The sequence below is a fragment of the Asterias amurensis genome, chromosome 5 (assembly GCF_032118995.1).
Source record: "Asterias amurensis chromosome 5, ASM3211899v1".
In the NCBI taxonomy this organism is placed as follows: Eukaryota; Metazoa; Echinodermata; class Asteroidea; order Forcipulatida; family Asteriidae; genus Asterias; species Asterias amurensis.
The window spans coordinates 20,239,419-20,260,851 of record NC_092652.1 but is presented as its reverse complement, the minus strand read 5'-3'; the positions used below and the strand labels follow the sequence as shown (position 1 = coordinate 20,260,851).

General features: G+C 38.8%; 1 protein-coding gene across 2 annotated transcripts in view; it reads left to right on the top strand.

Annotated features, from left to right (window-relative positions):
- LOC139937058 (ceramide synthase 1-like) overlaps positions 1-19,486 on the top strand; it is a 42,653-nt gene extending 23,167 nt beyond the window's left edge. Inside the window, exons 2-8 of one of the 2 annotated variants that reach the window (XM_071932038.1) lie at positions 4,391-4,550; positions 5,343-5,523; positions 6,754-6,918; positions 7,651-7,804; positions 10,205-10,353; positions 12,584-12,692; positions 14,669-19,486. In XM_071932038.1, the coding sequence (XP_071788139.1) occupies positions 4,391-4,550; positions 5,343-5,523; positions 6,754-6,918; positions 7,651-7,804; positions 10,205-10,353; positions 12,584-12,671 (897 nt within the window). In that variant the 3' untranslated portion in view covers positions 12,672-12,692; positions 14,669-19,486. Of the gene's footprint in view, positions 1-4,390; positions 4,551-5,342; positions 5,524-6,753; positions 6,919-7,650; positions 7,805-10,204; positions 10,354-12,583 lie in introns of both variants that reach the window. The other variant, XM_071932037.1, reaches the window with a different exon arrangement.
- Positions 19,487-21,433: the final 1,947 nt, after the last annotated feature.

The following is a 21,433-nucleotide window of genomic DNA, read 5'->3' as shown; positions in this document are numbered from 1 at the left end:
ATGTCTATCATGACATCATTATGTTCAGGTTTTCATGGTTTTCCAGGCCTGGTACTACATGTACAGGGAGGCCACGGAGACAATGGCTGAGGTTCCCCTGTGGCCAATTTCACAAACAGCTAAGGTTGATCTTAACTGTGTATGAATCTTAAAGACACAGCCGTTGATTTCACAAAACTCTTCCTAACTTAGGATTAATCTTATGACTTAGGACGAGTCCCAACCCTGCACTGTAGCATGCAGACCTTAAGATTAATCCTAATTTAGGACGAGTTACTCGTCCTAACTCGAGATAAGACGAGTCCTAACTCTTTGTGAAATCGACGGCTGGACACTATTGGTAATTGTTAAAGACCAGTCTTCTCACTTGGTGTATCTCAACTAGTGCTGGGCGAATAGTGAAATTTTGTTATTCGGATACCGCTGGCCAACTATCCGAAATTAACCGGATATTCGAATAGTTTTTTTCGCCACTAGAGGGCGCTATAAAAAAAATAAAAATAAAAAAATATTTAGAAAAATATTTTTTTTTGTCGCTAGAGGGCGCTGTTCGTTTGTGAATGAGATCTTCTGGGCGGATTGATATTAGTTTTAGACAGTGTCACTCGGTTCATTCATAAAAATGACCGGATCTAATTTAAAGATGGCGATTTGCTTTTTCTTTTGATCGTGGATGACTCTACATGAAGGAAAACTTTTGTAATCTTTGAACAAATTACGTCAGAAATGTCATTGTTTTGACTCTTCACGGAGGTGAGCATAGTTAAATACTTAATTTATGCTGTTTTATGCTGTCTTAATAGAAGTTTAATTAGGATTCAGACAAAACATTCATGTCAGTTGTCGCCCGACGTCCGCGGATATTCGGATATTAAAGAATATCCGGTTACTTGGTTGTAATTACAGAACTATCCAGTTTATAAATAGCTATTCGCGCCCTATGCGGATATCCGGTTAAGAAAAAAAAGGCATTCGCGGTTACGGATAGGAAAACCTATTCGCCATTAACCGGATATTCGAATAATTCGCCCAGGCCTAATCTCAACATATGCATAGAATTATCAACCTGTGAAAACTTGAGCTCAATTGGTCGTCGAAGTTGCGAGACAATAATGAAAGAAAGAAACACCCTGGTCACACGAAGTTGTGTGCTTTCAGATGCTTGATTTCGTGACCTCAAATTCTCAATCTGAGGTCTCAAAATCAAATCTGTGGAAAAATTACTTCTTTCTCGAAAACTTTGTCACTTCAGAGTGAGGTGTTTCTCACAATGTTTGATACTAATACTATCAACCTCTCCCCATTACTCGTTACCAAGTGAGGTTTTATGCTAATAATTATGTTTAATGGATAAGCAAACAGTTATGTCTTAAAACAAATCACAATACAAATTTATCACTTTGGCAATTTTGACAACTCATCTTAAGATGACTCTTACTTAAGTGCTTTGCTTAACAGTGCCCTGGTCTTCGCCTCGGTGCCCCTTCGAACGTTTCCCTGTTGACTTCCAAGATTCTACCAATGGAAAGTGCCCTTCACAAAATGAAAAATTATCTTGCCCTCTCAAAGATGAAATTCCAAGCTTGGCTATCCTCAGCACACTGTATGCAATTTTTACTCAATGTACAATGTACATCATGTACGGTGTATGTGTACACGTAACCAAACATTGGATGAGAGAATTAATCAAATGGTCCTCGTATACTATGTAGTATAACATGTAGTAACCAGGGTGCGTTGTGCATGTAGTTTCTTCACTGGACACACATCAAGCAAGTCTTCCTTTACATGTACCTGATGTATTTGCTCACACCATGGAGGACTCCGTGCTCACACCATGTGTAATGAGCCCTTGTTTGTCTGTAGCTACGGTGAACAACCAGTACATTGTACCAGTGTTTGAGTAAATAATCAATAAGCAGAATTTGCCTCCCTGATTAGCAAAACGTATTGGCATCTAAGACTAATTAACCCAAGGTCTTTCCACTCATTCATTGCTCTAGTCTGATAGAAATTTTAATGATAAGTTTTCATCTTCTAAACCTTGGTACTAAGCCTGGATGATATCAAACAAATTTTGACTGGCGATAGATTGTCGGGTGAAAAATTGTTGAATGCGAAACAACAGTTTAACCGCAGGGAGGAATTGGATACAAACCCCTAAAGAAAAACACTGAATTAACACCCATATAAAATGCACAAGGAACTCCTATTATTTGTGGTTTATATCCACTGATTCTGATTCAATAATTTTATGGTTTCTACCTCCACGATTGGACGTGGCAATTGGAAATCAGGCCAATCAGCCTGTTCCAATCACGTTCATCCTGCTTCAGCGATACCTTTAAAGAGGGACCACCATGGCTAGATGCACGCCTTGAATTTCATCTTTGAAAGGGCAAGGCTATTTTCGTTTTGCAAAGGGCACTTCCATTAGAAAATCTTAAAGTCAATGGGAAATTAAGTCAATCTTAAAGGCCTTGGTGCCCTTCAAAAGGCCAAGACCAGGAGCAACAGAGTCCATGGCCTTTGCGTCTTGCGTGTAATTTCAGACGGGCTAGATGGGAAGACATACCATGTATACAGAGTATCTGAGTTGAAGTTACGAACTGGAAGTCAAAATTACGAACTGTGTACTTCGGTTTTGCGGCATTAACCCAGACAAATCTGGTCTTTCCTGTGTTGGACGGGTTTGCAGTGGTGCTATTTTTGCTTTGCCAAAACCCTTTTAAAGAATGTTTGGTCCAAAAAGGCTGTCTTAGATTACTTATTTAGCAAACAACGAACGATATCGTCTATTTATAATATTCATCAAGAAAAGGGACATTGTGTTTGGTTGCACTACACATGCCTTTGAGAAGTTTACATATAATCTCTCTGAGTGCTGATTTTAATAGACTGTGAATGGAGTCCACTTGTGCAACATTTAAAAGTTGTGTACCATTAACACAAACAATTTAGATCAAAAAGCTTTTTTTCTTCTTTCTAGCCATTAATAATTTGTTTTTGTCAGATGAAACTCAATTTGGCCACCCACATAAATACCATGACATTTACAGGCCCCTTATGGCGCGTTTTGGTTGTTTTTTTTACGGTTGTGTGTCTGTCTGGAGCACAATCAGACCATTGGAAAGCCCTTAATGGCTGATCACCAGGGATGTGAGTTCTTAATTTTTATTGTAAATTTTTGAAAAAAAATTATATTTAATAACTTAGACCAAATTCATAAAAAAACGAAGATAAAACCATATGTGACACCCTACAGGTTGTAGAGTACAGAGTAGGGCTTTGAAAAACAAAGATAAATGTACGGAAGCAGGCTTCATACCCGCAAGCTTTCACACTCCCAAGCTTTCACATTTGCAAGCTTTCAAGCTTTGCGCTCGTAGTCCTTTTTTCTTTTTTCAACAGCCTATCACTTCCCTGGTTCATTGACCCATACCCGGTCAAACTCACAGCTACCCTGATAGAGATGAAACGGCCTCATGGCATTACAGTCTCATCCATCTTTGCAAAATCTAAGCTTGATAATGTGAAAGGAACAGGTCTCCGATAAGGGCATTAGGAACAAATCCATCCAGCGATCCAGCAAAAACTTGAATTTGAGAATTGATTTAGGCCCAAAGCCTTTCTGGGAATCTGAAAGCACACAGTTCTTTGCAACAGGAGTGTTTTTTTCATTGTTCTTGCAACTGTTAAAGACCAATTGAGTCCATCCAAATGTTCATAGGTTTTTTACTTATTGCATTTGGTGGATACACATTGTACCAATTGAGGATACTGGTTGTTGACAATTACCTGAAGTGTGTCCCGACATGATTAAGCAACAAGGAACTGAAAAAAAATATTTGTACACATGCGCAAGTGTTCTCAGTCATTATGCAGCACACCTAGAGTTTGCCCTTACGTATGTTACTTTTTTAGTAACAGCAACAATGTAGGACCAGTTAACTTGTCATCTGACTAGTTTGTCAGCTTTTTCACTAGTCCATCTTTTAAATTTAATGGGGGAGGCTCTTCGACACTGAAACAGCCAGCCAGACCACTGTTAAGTTAGAATGCTTACACTCAAGTTCTTTGCCCTTTTCTCGTCACCAATCAAAGAAATCTTGTGACAACAACGCTCACTTTAGCGTTACGCTCTGTGTTGATGAAGCACAGGAAGTAAAGTTTATTCAAGCCAAAATGTAAGCACTTTAATTTCTAGCTTGGAATCGCTTGAAATTTCACATTTCTTGAAAAATAGTTGCATTAGTAATTCCCTCATCTCCTTTTTTCCATCTTGCCTGACTTCCTTCCCGAAGCAAGATGTTTTGTAATCCCACGCAGAGTAATTCCCATGGGTTTATCTAACAATGTCTTTTTCGCTCGTTCTTTTTCTCCCTAACAGCCAGCCGCCATTGCCTGTAATCTAGTCCAGGGCAGCATCGAGAAGATGCCAGAAAGTGCCTGGCGCTTGTTTTTCTACGCCACGTCTTGGTCCTTTGTGGCTTTCGTTGTCTTTACCGCAGAGTTTGATATCTTTGGGGATCCACCATCTGTCTTCAAAGGTACGAAAGTGCACTCTTAGTCGCTATGGCAAAATACATTTAATGTATGTAACTATCCTCTAAGACCCTTTAGTTTTATGGAGTACAAGTGAAATTGTTCACCTCCTAACTCCATAGATCAATTGGTGATACCCCAAAAATTAATTACACTAAAAACTTATTTGGTGAGAAGCAATGAAGCTGTTGATAGGATAAAATTTTCACCCAGCACTTGAGCAAAATACACAGTGCTGCCCACCACAGATTTCCCCAAGAATATATCAAAAATATTGTTCACTACGTGCATTGACCTCAGACACATGAAGCTGATGAGGCCATTCAACTTATTGCATGGCCTCATAGCGTGAACAGTTTGAAAACCTAAGCTTGAACTTCAGCAATGATTGCCCCATAACATAAATGATTGTAGTTAATAATGTGGGTGGCCTAAAGCATATTTTACAGCAACTTATCAGGGCCCAAATTCATACAGCTGTTAAACAGGCAATTCTTCTGAGCAAATTGCTTTGCTAAGCAAGATATGTGTTGGGTACCAGTTGCAGCAATGGTAGCTGTATCAAGTTTTGGCTGGTAAGATTTATGAGCTAAGCAATTTTTTGCTGTTGCTTAGCTTAGGTCGTGGGTTCGAATCCTGACCAAGTAACATTCCGTAACCACGTTTTTGTGTTAACAGGATTTATGAAAGTGTGTCTTTTTTTATTAGCCAACATAGCTACTCGACAAAAGAAATCAACATTAAAAAAAAAAATTGCAAAACCGGAGTCTTATTTTTGTATCTTGGTTATCTTACAGGGTGGTATCCAGGCATTGAGGTGCCCTCGTTAACATACTGGGCCTATGCAATCCAGTGCAGCTTTTATCTGCACTGTTTCTTCGCCACCATATTCCTGGATGTCTGGCGGAAGGACTCGGCAATGCTCGTCCTGCATCATGTACTCACACTCAGTCTCATCGGCTTCTCGTATGCAGCTAGGTTAGTTCACTCATTATACGCGCAGACACACAGCGCCCTCTTGTGGTGTGCTTTTGGATTTCTTCCAGAGAGTAGAATTTTCTCAAAAATTTACTTACATCTTCAAATTTTGTCAAAAGAGTAAAGCACAAATTGTGTTCAAACCTGTAGTATTGTCCATGTGGATGATGCACAGAGTCTGTAAATCTTCTAGACTACTGACTTCTTCAACAATCAAGAATAATGAAACGAGGGCGAAAGCCATTATTGAAATCCCTTGATACTGATCGCAAGTTGATGGAGAAGTCACTAGTGTAAAAAGTACAGCCAATCCTCTTCACGCAACTAGAGGCAATTCTGCACAGTATATTTTTGTTATTGCAACTCGGGATTCAACTCCTCAGCAGTCTGCGATTTTTCGTACTACTAAAAGAAAGAGAGAGAGAGAGAGAGGGGGGGGGGCAAGGTTTGGGGGGCGGGGGTGGTGAAGGATGTGGAAGAATGAGTCTGTCAGTGAGGCAGTGATCGTGGCTTCATGGGGAAATGATAGTGATCAGGCGCTCGTGCAGTCTTTTCCCTTGCAGACCATCTGAGTGGCATGGTAAAAAGAAAGTGTGGTAAAAGAGAACTCTGAGAACTGGGGGCATGCTGAGGGGTGATGGGTAGAATGTATTGCACAATGTACTAGGGTTTGGGAGTGCACGTAAAAGAACCCAGAACACCTATTGTGTAAGAGTAGGGGTTTGCCCAAGTGTTTCTGGTTCATATACATGTAACAAGCACCCTTGTTTACAGGTTTCTTTGGGCTTGCGTGCTGCGGTGATTAACTTCACTTCTAAGGCATCCTGGGTGTCATTACCAGAAATGGTAAGAAAAATAATAGTTACATAGATGGAAAATTTGCATCGGGGACAAAGATTATAAATTTGGGCTTACCCATAATTTCTATGTATTGAATCGGTGTAGTACATGTACCCGCTGCTAAAATATAGGATTCTAACTGCCTCTAGCTACCGGACAATCTCGATGGTGTAGTTGGTAAGACACTGCTCTAGAAATGCAAAGGTCGTGGGTTCGAATCCTGACTGAGTAACATAACACGCCTGTGATATTTTTCACAGGACTCGGGGGAAAGTACTGAGTATACTGTGCTAAACACACCTAGGTGTATTTTGGGTGAAACCAAAAATTTATAATAATAATAATGGAAATAATAATAATACATTGTTTTCCTTCCTTTATCCTTCTTAGGTATCATAACATTGGTATTCTTGTAATCTTCTGTCATGACTTCTGCGATATCTGCCTGGAGTTCTCCAAGATCAATATTTACTTTAAGATTCGGAGAGACGGCACATTCTACAAGAGTCACGAGTGGATGGCCAACGCTGGTTTTGTGTTTTTCTCGACGTCATGGTGAGATATTTTTGCAACTCAACTTAATAGCATTTCCAAAGCATTTTCCAAAGTATATAGACCAAGTCCTATTGTCATAGAGCTGCTTAAAAGCACTAAAAATTAGCAAAGCAAAACAAAATAATGCGTGACAGAATAAGGTTACTAGCCAAAATACTATGTGATGTGTACGGATTGTGAGTGGTTTCCTGCTTATTTATGCTTAGCACTATTGCTGCCTTATGAAATTGGGAACATGCAACCTCTGTTTCCAAAAGGAATGGCCTGTGCATTTTTTGTGCCCAGCTGGCAGGCAAGTGTGGTCTTATTGAACATTTTAGATTTTGGTGTCAGAAATACAAGATTAAATACAAAAGCAGTACAAGTTTTGAAATATGTCCCCTGTTAATTTCTTCAAATCGGATTTATACAAATCACATTTGAAATGTTTTGTTATAATTAAACGCAAGCCTTCCTAGCTGGGGAGCCAAAAGAAGTAGTGGAAAGTTTGGTCACGCAGCCGATACGTGTGGCGCACGAATGTGATGCTTAGGTGTCCAGTGACGCATGTGTGTCGTATGAAACGCAATGACATACCATCATAATACTTACCACACTGCCCCTGTTAAGTTTTTAGCTTCGCTGCTCCAGTCACCTGCTCGAAGTATGTTCAACTTCCTTTCAAATCTATTTGGCACATGGAACTTGCACAGTATAAATGAATAATCAGTGTGTTGACATTCTTATTTGTAGGTTCTTGTTGCGCATGTACTGGTTCCCTCTCAAGGTTCTGTACTCAATCCTCCCATCGACCGCCAAAGTTTACTACGACAATCATCTCCCATTCGGTGTTGAGTTTAACGCTATGTTATGGACACTACTGGCGATGGACATCTACTGGTTTACCGTAAGTTCTTGTTGAAACACACCTAGGACTTGCTGGCAAGAGTTTACATATTATTTAAAGCTTGAGACATGTCTGAGGTGGATTTCACAAAGAGTTTTGTGGTCTTAAAAGACTAGTCTTACATGTATCTCAAGTTCAGACGATTTCTGGTACTAACTTAGGAGAAGGTTTAAGTTTTTAATAATTCCTAATAAGTCCCAGGACTAGTCATAAGTTAAGACTATCTTTGTGAAATGGACCGCTGCAGCCGATTTCACGAAATGCTAGGATTAATCCTAACTCGAGTTAGGACGAGTATCCCGTCCTAACTTAGGATGGGTTCAATGCGTTCTGCGTATTTTGATAAGGAACTGACCCCGTCCTAAGTCCTAAGATTAATCCTAACTTAGGAAGAGTTTGGTGAAATCGACGGCTGGAGTCCTAAATAAAACACCTACAGAGATGTGTAAAGAATAGCACTGTTTCTCAGTATCTTTATACTTGTTTGCTATAGAAAAATTGCCTGGACATTTTGATAACCTGATTGAGAATTTTTAGGGTAAATCATTCGAATGCAAATTGGGGAAAAATCACACATTATTTTGCATGCTCAGTTTTGGGGACTTGTTGTTGTTCTAAAGAATATCTCTGTGGAGACCAAGTTTAACAAAGAAAGAGACAATGTGATGACCTTTTTTTCTATTGTGATATCATTAGAAAAAAAGAAAACCTTGTGAGGAGGCATTGTCTATTGTTAAAAGTACCCTGTAAGTTGGCATGTGTAATGACCTCTGATCGTGGCCCCTCCTTTGTTCAGCTTATTGTTCTCACAACAAGGATTCCAGGTTTCCCCTATTGTTTTCCTTTGTGATAGCTATCATGGACCTATTGTCCCTTTTGTTGCAAGACCATAGTTTGAATGCCACCACATTAGTTCTGTGTCACATACCTACCCTCTGTGGACATTCATTAGTTCTTTGCACTTAGAATAAAAAGTCTATTGAAAACTGTTAAGTGCAGGAACAAAGGAGAGAACAAAAGAATGGCGTGTCCTGGCTGAGCGGATAAGAGCACCGCACTCGAGTCTGGTGTTTCTGATCAGCGGTGTGTTGGTTTTAGTTCCAGTTAGGACACCTGGGGTCGATTTCACGAAGCTCTTCTTAACTTACGATGCATCGTATGGTTTACGATGCATCGCGGCTCTGCGATGCATCGTTGCTCCGACGTACTACATAAACGATTTCACGAAACGCGTTGTACCGACGACGCATCGCAATGCATTGAAAATGCCCTTTATATAAAACGAAGTTTTAGAACGAGGATGACCTTTTTGCACTACGGCTGTTTTATGTCAAATACGCGGTGTAATAACGAAACAGCCGTTTAACAAGAGACGAAGAGAGGAGAAAGAAATGTACAAGACACTGCGTGAACGCCGCCATGTTTGTTTATGTTTTTTCATGTTTTTTGAGCAAACGAATGGTGGCGCTAGACAGTTTGCTTTTACTGCTGAAGGGATTTTAATCACTGGCGTTTTGTCGAGTACATGTACTTGTGTAAGTTTACAGAAATAAATTAAAATTGTTCATATAATAAGTAACAAATTAAACATTTTATCGATGCTTATTAATTTAAATTTACCTTTTGTGTCGTGTTCTAATTCAACCCTTTCAACCCTAATTCAACCCAATAAACCAACAATTCCATTTCGTGTAAGGTGATAGCGCCTGTAAATTTCATCGTCCGTTAATGTTTCAAGTGGGCATCTTCGGTCACGAAACAACCTTTCTCGGCATAATGCCCGCCCGGCTTCTCTGTCTAGAAGCAGCATTAACGCCATTTTGAGACTAGAGCAACGTGAGTTAAGACGACCCTTTGGGTGGTCGTAAGTTACGATGTACCTTAGCTCGTTGTCAAGGTATTTGCGACGTCTAGAATGCATCGTAAGTTTCGTGAAATCGATGGGGGAGCACGTCGTAAGTTTACGACGCGTATACATCGCAACTTGAGGTACGACGCCTCGTAGCGCTTCGTGAAATCGACCCCTGTGTCCATAAGTAAGGCACTTAATCATTATTGCTGCGTTCCTCGGATGGGACGTAAAGCCGTATGTCTCATGTGTTGTGTAATGCCAGTGCACATGCACTTATCGTAAAGAGAAGGGGTTCACCCCGGTGTTCCTGGCTTGATCGGAAGCTTATTGCGCCATAGCACCTTGTACGTAAACCATTACATGGTGCTATAAAGGAATAGGTCTCATACTTTAAAAGGTAGCTCCACATTCCTTATAGGAAATAATACTGAGCGCTTTGATACGCACCTTAGGGGTGCTATAAAGTGCCATGAATCTACAACATTAATATATTATTATTTATGTCCACAAGGATGCATTGATGAGAATGTGTATTGATTTCGTTTCAGTTTATTTTGGTCTTCTTGGTGAAGATTGCGACCGGTCAGATGCAGGAGCTGGAAGACATCAGGGAAGAAGAAGATGAAGAATTTACAGCATTAAAAAGGAAGAGTAGTTTTTTGCAGAAAACTGAAGACAAGGAGCCTGTTAGTAACGGGTAAGTGTTTTTATTTTTATTTACAGTCTTCAAACACAGTCACTTAAAAAGACTGACCCTGGTTTTTAAATATCACAAAGTAAGCGCATTGAAACGTTATTGTAAAATGCGCTATAGAAGAAATAGTATTATTACTAATAGTATTATCATTAATACTGTCTCTGCACTTTCAAACTTTCATACCACAGTTCAGTGCAGTGCATATCAACTATAACAACGTGTACATATTACAGGGATGAGAATGTTCAGACTTTTGGCTTAATTCAGACTTTTTATGTCTGCCTGGTGAAGAAAATGAGACAATATTTTTTCCACAAATAAATAAATCCTGCTCATTGGTCTACTTCTCTAGTGCTTTGGATACTGTTTCCAAAAGCTCCTTGGAATCTATAACCCCAGGGGTTACCAAACGGTAGAAATGGCAAAATTTCAGCATACCTTTGAATTTGTATCCAAGTTTCAGACTTTTTCGTTAGTAATGACTCTCACCCCTGATAAACTGCGCCAATAAAGTATCTAAACACTTACAAATGGTCAGATATATCGGAACCTGAAATAGTATGCCAAAAAATAATTATTCATTTCTATTCACCGTTAATTTCTGCACATTTTGACACATCTTGTGTTGCGCTACGATGTTGTTTAGTGGATTTATGGGCACTTGAGTGGCTTAAGGTCGAATTTCAAAAGTTGCAAAAGCCCCTATTCAAGTTAAATCGTTGTATTGTGACGAGTAAGATCAGCGTTTCTTTTGCCCGCCCTTTATAAATGATTTGTTTGTCGCGTTTTGGATAAATCGGTTGCGATGAACATCAGCAATAATTGTCAGTAACCAAGCAAAGGGGTCAAAGATGGGAGGCATACAACAAAATGGGTTAACAGCCAGAATCCCTGATTATGGTAAGACAGGGAAAGGTGTTTCAAGATAACAGGAAAGATGGCTCAACTGACCAAACAGGAAAGAGGACGGATCGTTGGTTTGATAGAAGCCGGTATGTCGATTCGAGCTGCAGCTCATCAAGTTGGAACGACACCAGCGACGGTCAGTAAAATGGTGGAATGGCTACCAAGCTCAGGGAAATGTGGACAACCTGCCAAGGAGTGGCCGCCCGAGTGTGACTTCTGCAGCAGAAGAAAGTGAACAAGTCCATCAAGCCTGACACCACTCTCGAGGGATTGCGACGCATCCTGATCAGGAAATGGCAGGGGATTGACCAGGGACAGATCAGATGTCTCGTTTGGAGTATGAGAAGACGACTCCTTGTTGTTAACAGTAATGGAGGACACACCAAGTATTGAGGACAGGATATCAGCAGTTTTAGAGTTAAAGATACGGCCATAAATTTCATGGTCAAGTAAACGAAACGAGTTTGTGTCTTTTGTCTTGATTTTGTCTGTGTGTGAGGCTTGTGTGAGTTCCCTTCTGGAATTGGGGTGAATAGGGGCTTTTGCAACTTTTGAAATTCGACCTTAAGCTACTCAAGTGCCCATAAATCCACCAAACAACATCGTAGCGCAACACAAGATGTGTCAAAATGTGCAGAAATTAACGGTGAATAGAAATTAATAATTATTCTTTGGCATACTAATTCAGGTTCCGATAAATCTGACTATTTGTAAGTGTTTAGATACTTTATTGGCGCAGCTTATTATGACACCACTTACAGACTGGACGTTATTTCTCCCCAAGACCATTCTCAAAGTCTAGACGACAGAGACATGTTCTGTTTTCTGCTACCTTACCTGCCCCTTCCTCCTCCCGTCCTGAATCAAATGCTCTTTATTAACATGGGCTGGGGGGAGGATGATTCAAGTGAGGGCGCTATCAGAAGTAGTTTGTGCACAGTACAGAATCTCCTACCACATAGGAATTTCTCATTGCAATAGACCGTATTGAATAACCCCTTTTTGCTATGAAAAGTTGCCATCTTGTAGGGCAAACCGTATGCGCGTCCAATCACGTACATCATTCGAAGCACGCAACATGCCCGGTTTGATTTATACGGTACATGCACGCACACACGCACGCGCACGCACAGACACTGACGTCAAATTCAATACGGTCTATTCTGGTTGCACACAAAGTTCTGGTCCACTAATTTGTTTTGAGATAGAAGCCCTGTGGTCTTGTGGGTCTTTCCCCCTATCTCAGCACCTTGCATTAGTCATTAGTATTACTGTTCTATTAATACTGTCTTTTCACTATTTATTTTATTTTTATTTTTAATAGTGTTGTTGAGGGGTCAGCCAAGAACGGAGACAGCCTGAAACAACGCAGGCCACATAAAGACGTGAAGAATGGCAAGGATGGCCATTAGGGGGCGCTCTTCATCAATGTGGTCAGTAATCGAGACGCACATAATTTAATTGTGTAAAATAAAACTCTTCCTAGTGCATCAGAGATAAAATGTGGAAGCGTTCTCCTCTTCAGGGAATGTTGGGTTTTAGAAGTTTTAGAAATTTAGCGAGGGTGGGCGGGGGGAATCTGCTTATGTCGTTTAGGGAGTTTTTAGGTATCTTACGAATTGATGGATATTTGAATCATGATTGTAAAGATATTTTTTGTACATTTGCAAGAGTTTGTGTACCAGAATTCTTTTTCTAATTTCTGTGATAATGGCATGTGTTGCTGTGTAAAAAAATAGAAAGCACCAACGCGATATTATAAACCATGGTTGTATGTAAAATAATTTTATACATATTTATGCCTCAATAAATAATTATCTCGTCGGCCATTGACGCGTTTTTTAGATAGTTAATTGGCTGTTAACATATTATTCCTTCATTAAATTCGCATTGAGGTAGAGTGGAGATAAATCTGTAACAAACACAAAATATAGTTGTGATTCTACAATCATCCTAATTTCATCAATTTGTTGATGAAACAAGGAATTATCAATTTCTGTTTTGCTCCACGAGTATTTTTAGAGAAAAGAAAAAGGAGCATGGAATCAAATATTATGTTAAGTCCCCACAACAAAATGCATGCAGGCAGTTCTGTAACACTGCCTAAAAAAATGCAGACGACATTCTGTAGTGAAATACTTGCCTCATGGGCTCTAATTGGGTGTTATTTGAAAGCCCTTCTGTTTGATCTATTAATAGACCTACAATGTAGTTTGTAGTCCGGGGAGTTAGTATGTTGTTTGGCCATGGACTGTCACATATTGCTCGCACAAAATTGTTGTATTTTGTTTATACTTTTCTACTATTGGATTCACTAGAGGATATGGCATTTTGTAAAATTTTCGCAACTTTTGTTTGTTGTGCAATCGTTTTATTTGTTTGTTTTTCCTGGCTGTCTTGTCCATATGGAGTTTATGTGTACATATTCAGCAACAATTTGATTTGCATAAGTAATTGATAATTGTAAATTTGTTTTCACGGTCCGTTGTGTGTGTACAATCAAGATTATGGTTTCAAACATACAGTGATTTTGATAGAAGGGAAGCTTCTAGTAAAATATTTAGATTTGATCACAGTCAACAGTCAAAGGTGCCCTAATTCATGCGATTTAATCGTGTACATGTGCTGCATGGTTAATTTCAAGACAGTGAAAGGCCATTTCCGAATCGGCAGCTGGATCAGCGCACGAATATGTGTTGAAGCCAAGGCTGTCATTGGCTGTAGCTGCAGCCACAGCTGTAGTCGTAGCCAAAGAGGAAGCCATAGCAGCTGCCAGTTCAGGGCCCTATTTCATAGCGCTGCTTAACGGTAAGCAAGTTTGCGTGCTTTATACTGTAGCAGAAAAATTTGCTTAAGCCTTAGCGTATTTCACATTTCACAAATTGGGCGGCCATATTGCGTTTTTACCGTGGATTTGCTTTGTGACGTCATTTATTTTCGTGCGTTAAGCACCGGAAGGTTAGCATGCCTTTGCTTGTGCTTACAGTTAGCAGCGCTATGAAATAAAGATTGCACAGTAAGCACAAAATCGGCCGCTAAGCAACGATATGAAATTGGGCCCAGATCTAGCCCGAGCATGGCCATATTTCGTAATGAGCACCAAGCTCAATCACTGCTAACAGGGTATGAGCCAATCGTCTGTGCTTGCAGTGAGAGTAATGCAAAGTACAGTCAAGCTTTCTACCGTAGAAATATGCAAACATTAGAGAAGGTTTGGTTTTCATTGCAGAGGGTCACAACAGCGTCAAATTCTGCATTTCTTTATATCTTGTGTGCCATTTGTAGAGGGCGCACTTTGTTGCGTATGCCTAGTGTTGATACGCACTGGAAGCTTTGTGGTATTTTTTTTGTCGACCCTGGCATTTATAAGTTTTAATTTAAATTATTTATTGTGGCTTTTTGTTTGTAGGATGATTGATGCAGTCTGAATACTATTTTAATTTAGCAATGAGGAGACTGCGCAGGAGTTGAGCATGAAGGCGTCTTAAAAAACGTGTAATCTAGTTTCATAAGACTACTAACCGAAATAATAAAGGCCGGGTCACACTGCAGTGATATCGAAAATGATAATGAGCGAAGAAAACGCATTATATTGGTTGAATTGCTCCACGCAGAATACACCCTAGCTTTATTCAACCAATCGATTATCGTTTTCATTCTCAATATCAGGGCCTGGTTGACCGGGCCTTTACTCTTTCAACCCGGTGGAAGTTTCAGGTATTTTTCAGTTGTGTTTTTACCTCAGCAAAGCGAGTTTATAAATTCTGACCTTTGACCCCCACACTTGTGTGTGACGTGATTGAGTGACTCTAAAGATAATCATGTGTGTCTGTAATTATTGGGAAAGCTAGGTGGTAGCAGACTTGCCGAATAAACCCATTGTTTGCCAAAATATGCGCATGCTCAGAATGACTAGAACTCGATTTCATAAAGTGGTCAAGTACTCAAAATTTCCAAAGTGACAAAAAGGTTACCGACCAAAATGTTATGTCAATCATATTGTTATGACCGGTGCCCTGTCATTTTTTGCTTCGCAGTATTTGCTGCTTTACAGTTTTAATGAAGTTGAGCCTAGGTATCATGTCTGCTGCCACCTAGTGTCTGAAGTTCCCCATTTAGAGACAGTCCTTTCCTTGGTAGAAGCGTTTACAAATGTTATCAGTTTCTCAGGTAATTTGCTCAAATAAGTTTCCACCTATTACTAATGATTTCAATAGCTCAAAAACTGTTTGATGAAACTGAATCACTACACACTTTTTTTTATATATAACAGTTTTTGTTGTTCAGATTTTGTAAGAACCAAACCTTCACCAACAAACCTCTGGAAGATTTCAACTGGTTTGATTTTGTTGTAAACAGGATAAAAATGAAAAAAATCTTTCATATATTTTGTATTCATTTTAACCATTGAACTTCAATCTTCGTCAAGGTCAGCATTTTATGTAGGAGGTGAAAATAAACCTGGGTTTTTTTTTCGGGGATGTTTTATACTGTCAACATATTGTTGTGAAAGTTTTAAGAAAACACTTTTCAAATGTTTTAGACACTACTAATATTTATATTAGCCACAGATCAGTGCCACAATTTAACAAGATGATACTGTTTTAAAGAAGATGAAAGGATTCCCCCACTTGCAGAATGGTTTGTGCCAAACGTTTTTTTGACTTTGGAATGCTACGTTACAGCAGACTTACCAGGTAAATTACCATTGTTTACCTTGTTCTGGGCATGTGCACATAACCAAAGAACAATTGATTTACCCCGTTAGTCTGTTGCCACCTAGCCTCCAAAAAGCACCCTAATATACAGCAACCCTACTTCAAAAATCAATCCCTTATAACTTGTACAGCACTTTTCTGTTACATGCCATTCCATTTTCTAGGCAGATAAACTCGACATACAGAACCCCTTTTTGTAAAAAAATATGAATAATTATTATTTAAAAACTAAAACCTAAAAACTAAAAATGGCAGAAACCCATCAGGGGTCTTTAAAAATAACCTGGCTATTATGCGCGATAGTATTTTTTATGCCAATCTAGTGAAAATAGAAGAAATGTTTTCTAAGGAGGATGTAAATTTTAAGTGGTTTGTTGGGCTTTAATTTAAGGGACATGTTGCTTTGGAACGGGCGAGTTGGTCTATGCAGGAGTTAAAACCTGTTTGTTATAAGAAGCATGGTTAGAAGGATGTTTTAAGAATAGTATATTATGATTTACAAAAATATGCCTCAAAATTGCAAAGTTTCCTTATACGTTGTGAACTCACACGTTTTTTTTTACTCCATAAAATGGCCGATTATGTTAGTTCGCAGAGTAAAAGGAAAACCACGCAATTTCGAGGTATATTAGTGTGGATCATTAAATATTCTACATTAAAAAAATCTGTCTAGCCATATCGCTTTCATAACAAACAGTTTCAAATGCTTTTCATGGACCAACTATACCGATCCATAGCATGTTCCTTTAAAGTAGGGCTGTGAGGTATGAGGAGGTGTCACTTAGACCTCAGGATTGAACTGTAAATGTTTTTTATGCACTTGATCCTAAATACGGTTGCGTAAAAAGAAGTTGTTAATACACTAATTATTTGTTGTAATCATGCTTTGTCAAAAAGCTTGGCTATGTAAATGATTTATATGATAACATTTGATTATAAATGGAAAGTAAATAGTCGCTTTGTATTTAAGCAAATAATCATTGCACTCAAAATTCAATCTTTTGTAAATATATTAGGCATGTTATTATTGTTATTATTGAATATGCAAATAAGGCTAATCAGAATGATTGTGCTGCACATGGGCAGTAAGGGTGTGACGATTTTGTGTGTATTAAAGGCAGTGGACACTATTGGTAATTATCAAAGACTAGCCTTCACAATTAGTGTATCTCAACATATGCATAAAATAACAAACCTGTGACAATTTGAGCTCAATCGGTCATCGAACTTGCGAGATAATAATGAAAGGAAAAAACACTCTTGTCACACGAAGTTGTGTGCGTTTAGATGGTTGATTTCGAGACCTCAAGTTCTAAATCTGAGGTCTCGAAATCAAATTCGTGGAAAATTACTGCTTTCTCGAATACTATGGCACTTCAGAGGGAGCCGTTTCTCACAAAGTTTTATACTATCAACCTCTCCCCATTACTCGTCACCAAGAAAGGTTTTATGCTAATAATTATTTTGAGTAATTACCAATAGTGTCAACTGCCTTTAAGAAGTAATGGTTGATTTTTCTCATTCTATGTTATTAAATTTGGGCCCTGGAGCATGGAGGTGATTTCCTCATCACACTGTTGGGCCTGTTGTGGCACAGAGGTTATTATTTTTCCCCCTTACACAAACTTTTACTTAGGTTTCTGGCTGGTGGCTTCAAGCATTTAATCAACACCAAGCGTTAAAAAAAAAATGATCAGGGCCCAATTTTATAAAGCTGTTGAGCAGAATAAAATTAGGCCAAGAACTTGAGTTGATTTCACCAAGGCAATATCTTTGTGTATAAACTCATTGAAATCAAAGAAACGAATGCGCCTGGGAGACGTGAAGTCTATCCCTCCCCCCTTAATTTTAAACATTTTTTTTATGGCATACGGTGTAAAGTATCTTGCTCAAGTTCTCAGCAAGGTGATTTGTCCTAGTGATGCAATCAGGACTTTACAAAATGGTAAAATCAGGACATATTATTATTATTACTATCAGCTATTTGAGTGTTTTTCAGTAATTAACAAAATCTCGGGCTAAGCCGTGTAAGCAATCATTATTGTCTTTGAAATGACAGATTAGAAGAATGTAGGTGCTGTTTTTTTTGTGTTATTTTCTTGAGAATGTGAGAGCGGTAATAATTATAGTAGTTAGTAGCATTAACTAGAAAAATAGTATTCCATTTTGTGACTTTATACTTGTCTGTTTTTAACAACAACAACAACATCAAAAATTATGAAAGAAAAAATAATGCATGATTAGCCGTTTGATCTTCAAAAGGATGTAGTCTACATATATTTTCTGACTATACGCCTCTTAAATTATTTGTTAAAGGTTGTGTTTACTCTTTGGTTTTGTCTTACCTCTCGGGGGCCCCCATTTCATAGTGTTGCTGAAGCACAAAAAGAGCTAAGCACAACAAAAATATGCTTACCAGAGTAGTAAGGTTACCAGCCAAACTGCCATGTAATATGTACAATTTGTGATTGGTATCCTGCTCATTTCTGCTTAGCACACAATTGTTAAGCAATATTTTCTGCTTAAGCAGCTCAGTGAAATTGGGCCCTGGTCTCTTATTGTGAAAGAAATAATATATGAATGAAGTAGGTTTGAGATCATGCAGTGGTGTTATACAAGGCAGCCCTAAAAAGAAGAGGAAGACATAGTCTTGAATTCAAGGCTATGCGTAAGCTTTTCTTACTAAACATAACCCAAGCCGCTACCCAACAGACTTGATAGCAGACTATGCTCTCACCATAACATTAACTTAAACAGTGCTAGGTACTTCAACCGCTTGCGCTGACAGTCCTAGCACTCAAGCATGCGAAAGCATTGTGTGCTTCGTTAATAGTAAGCAAAGTTATCCCACAGCCTTGAAAATACAGCCAAGCAAGACATGACCCAAGTTTACACAGCTGCTGAGCAGGAAGGAAATAATGCTAAGCATATTTGATTTGTTAGGTTAAAATAAGCGGGAAACCACTTACAAATGTTATCTTTGTGTTATTTTAAACAGTAATTGCCAAGCAGAGTGGTTCAGTGCAAAAGTGTTCTAATAAATAGTGGCAGTTCACTTATTATGGGACTAAGAGAAAGATGTATACTGTGCTATAATACTTGTGTAGCTGGTATCACCTCTCATTTATTGGCCTACCAAATATTTGCCTGCCATTTTAGTTGTGCCTTTTTAGCTCAACTTCTTCGTTTGGGAGCCTGTTTATTGCTTGTACGATTATTGTATAAGCCATTTTGAGGTATGGTGGACACAATACTATGACACTATGTATTAGTTTTGGTTAAAACAATGCATCCCCATTGTGTTCACCATTTTTCAAGCAGCTAAAAAAATAGCGTTGTTGTATACCTGGAAGAGGCAAAACGAATAGACATGACCTTTTACTTAGATTAGATTGTGTGCATTGACAGTGCTCATTTATAATTTTGGTTTGTAATAATTTCTAGCGTGTTTAATTGTAATGGATCATCATATCGTAATAAAGTAATAGATTATAAGGTACTGTAAATGAGCTATTGGTAACTCAATGTGTCTGTGTCTGACTTATTGTTTTGACGGTTAATTTGATTCTGTGGTTTTTTTTTTACCATAAACCCTTTTCACACGACAGCAATTTAGCTGGCGACCCTTGCTTAATTTTAGCAAGGTTGTGAAATGTTGGTAATTGCACTTGGTGTTAAAGGACAACAGTGTTTGGACTGTCCAAGGTTCCTCATATTGAAATTTTCTCAACCATTTAGACCTTGTTATGTATAATCAACAGAGAAAACATGCCGATGCTTTACCAATATTGAGCTATCTGGCAGTGGACACTATTGATTAGAATACTCAAAATAATTATTAGCATAAAACCTTACTTGGTAACGAGTATGGGGAAAGGTTGATAGTATAAAACATTGTAAGAAACGGCTACTTCTGAAGTAATGTAGTTTTCGAGAAAAAAGTAATCTTCCACGAATTTGATTTCGAGACCTCGACCTCGGATTTGGAGTTTCAGGTCTCGAAATCAAGCATCTGAAAGCACACAGCTTCGGGTGTTTTGAGACACATTAAGTGAGAAGACTGGTCTTTGACAACATAGTGATCAGTGTCTTTAATGTTGGCTGAAAATCCACAAAACACACTTACAGACTTCGTACGGGCCTTTCGCAAAAATCAGTCACCAAAACCATACAGCACCAATGAGATTAGCCCACCTTGTTGAGCTGTTAATGGCTCCGCTTTTAACATCGGTCTCATCACTGTCAGTGTCACCATTAATGGTGACAGTGATGAGACCGATGTTAAAAGCGGAGCCATTAACATCTCAACAAGGTGGGCTACAATGAGATCAGATGCCAAAACCGGGATGAAGCGGAAAGTTTTTCCTCCACGCCAAATTACCATCACCCCTCAATTTCTGGAACACTAGGCCCCAACTAACCGTCCTGTAACTTTTTTTAACTTTTTTTATTTTAGGTGAGAAAGGAGGTCTAGCCATGGTCTAGCTGAGTGCACGGAGAAATTTATTTTGTTTATGTGGAACTCATTCACCAAAAAAATAATAATAAAGATTTGCAAACACTCAAGGGCGTGCGTGTTAAGTCTTGTTCCAAGACTTTCGCATTCCTTTTTGACGAATTTTTGATAAAGTTTGACTACAGAAACCTTGCTACAAGATTCGGCTGTGCGGTTCGTGTTTTTCGAATTTTCAATGATTTTTGTTTATATGAGGTGATCAACATGAGCGGTTCTCTCTCTTCAGCAGTTGGTCCTTATTCCCCCATGATACATTTATGACAGGCCATTTTACCATTAAAACCCCTAGACCCAGTGACTGAGGCACTAGATTCCTTTTTTCGAAATTTTGACATGGGGCGCTAGATGACCGATAATGTCAAAATTTCTGAAAAAAGGAATCACTGCGTCTACAAAACCCAAACATCTCATCTCATACTCCCGCGGCGGCATAATATGAGCCTAGTTCCATTGGCCAACCTTAGTCCTTACAGCTTACGTGGCTCCATACTTTTTGTTGATCCTGGCCATCACATTAGGGTTGTTTTATAATTTCCTGTGCCCTTACTGTTTTTCTTGCTTTGTATTTACTTTTGTACATGTACTTATTATCTGTTTGACATACTGTCTGCTTGTATTTGTAATTGTTTAATGGCCAAATAAAGAATAAGAATAGGAATACCCTCGATCAAGCTAGAATAAGAACATGAAAAAAGCAAAGAAGGATCAAAGGGAAGATAAGGAACTGTTTTGCTTCTTGGAGGAATGCTTCTTCTCACTTGCAGCTGCACTGCTGAGTGCGGGCCGCAATTTTAGTCATCATCATCTTCCTATACTGTTCAGAAACCTCCTATACTGTGCAGAAACCTCCTCTGGAGTATACTTGCACATGGTATAAAATTGCCATCCTCAAAATCTTTCCTTAAGATTCATTTAGAAAAAGAAAAAAAAGTTTTGATGT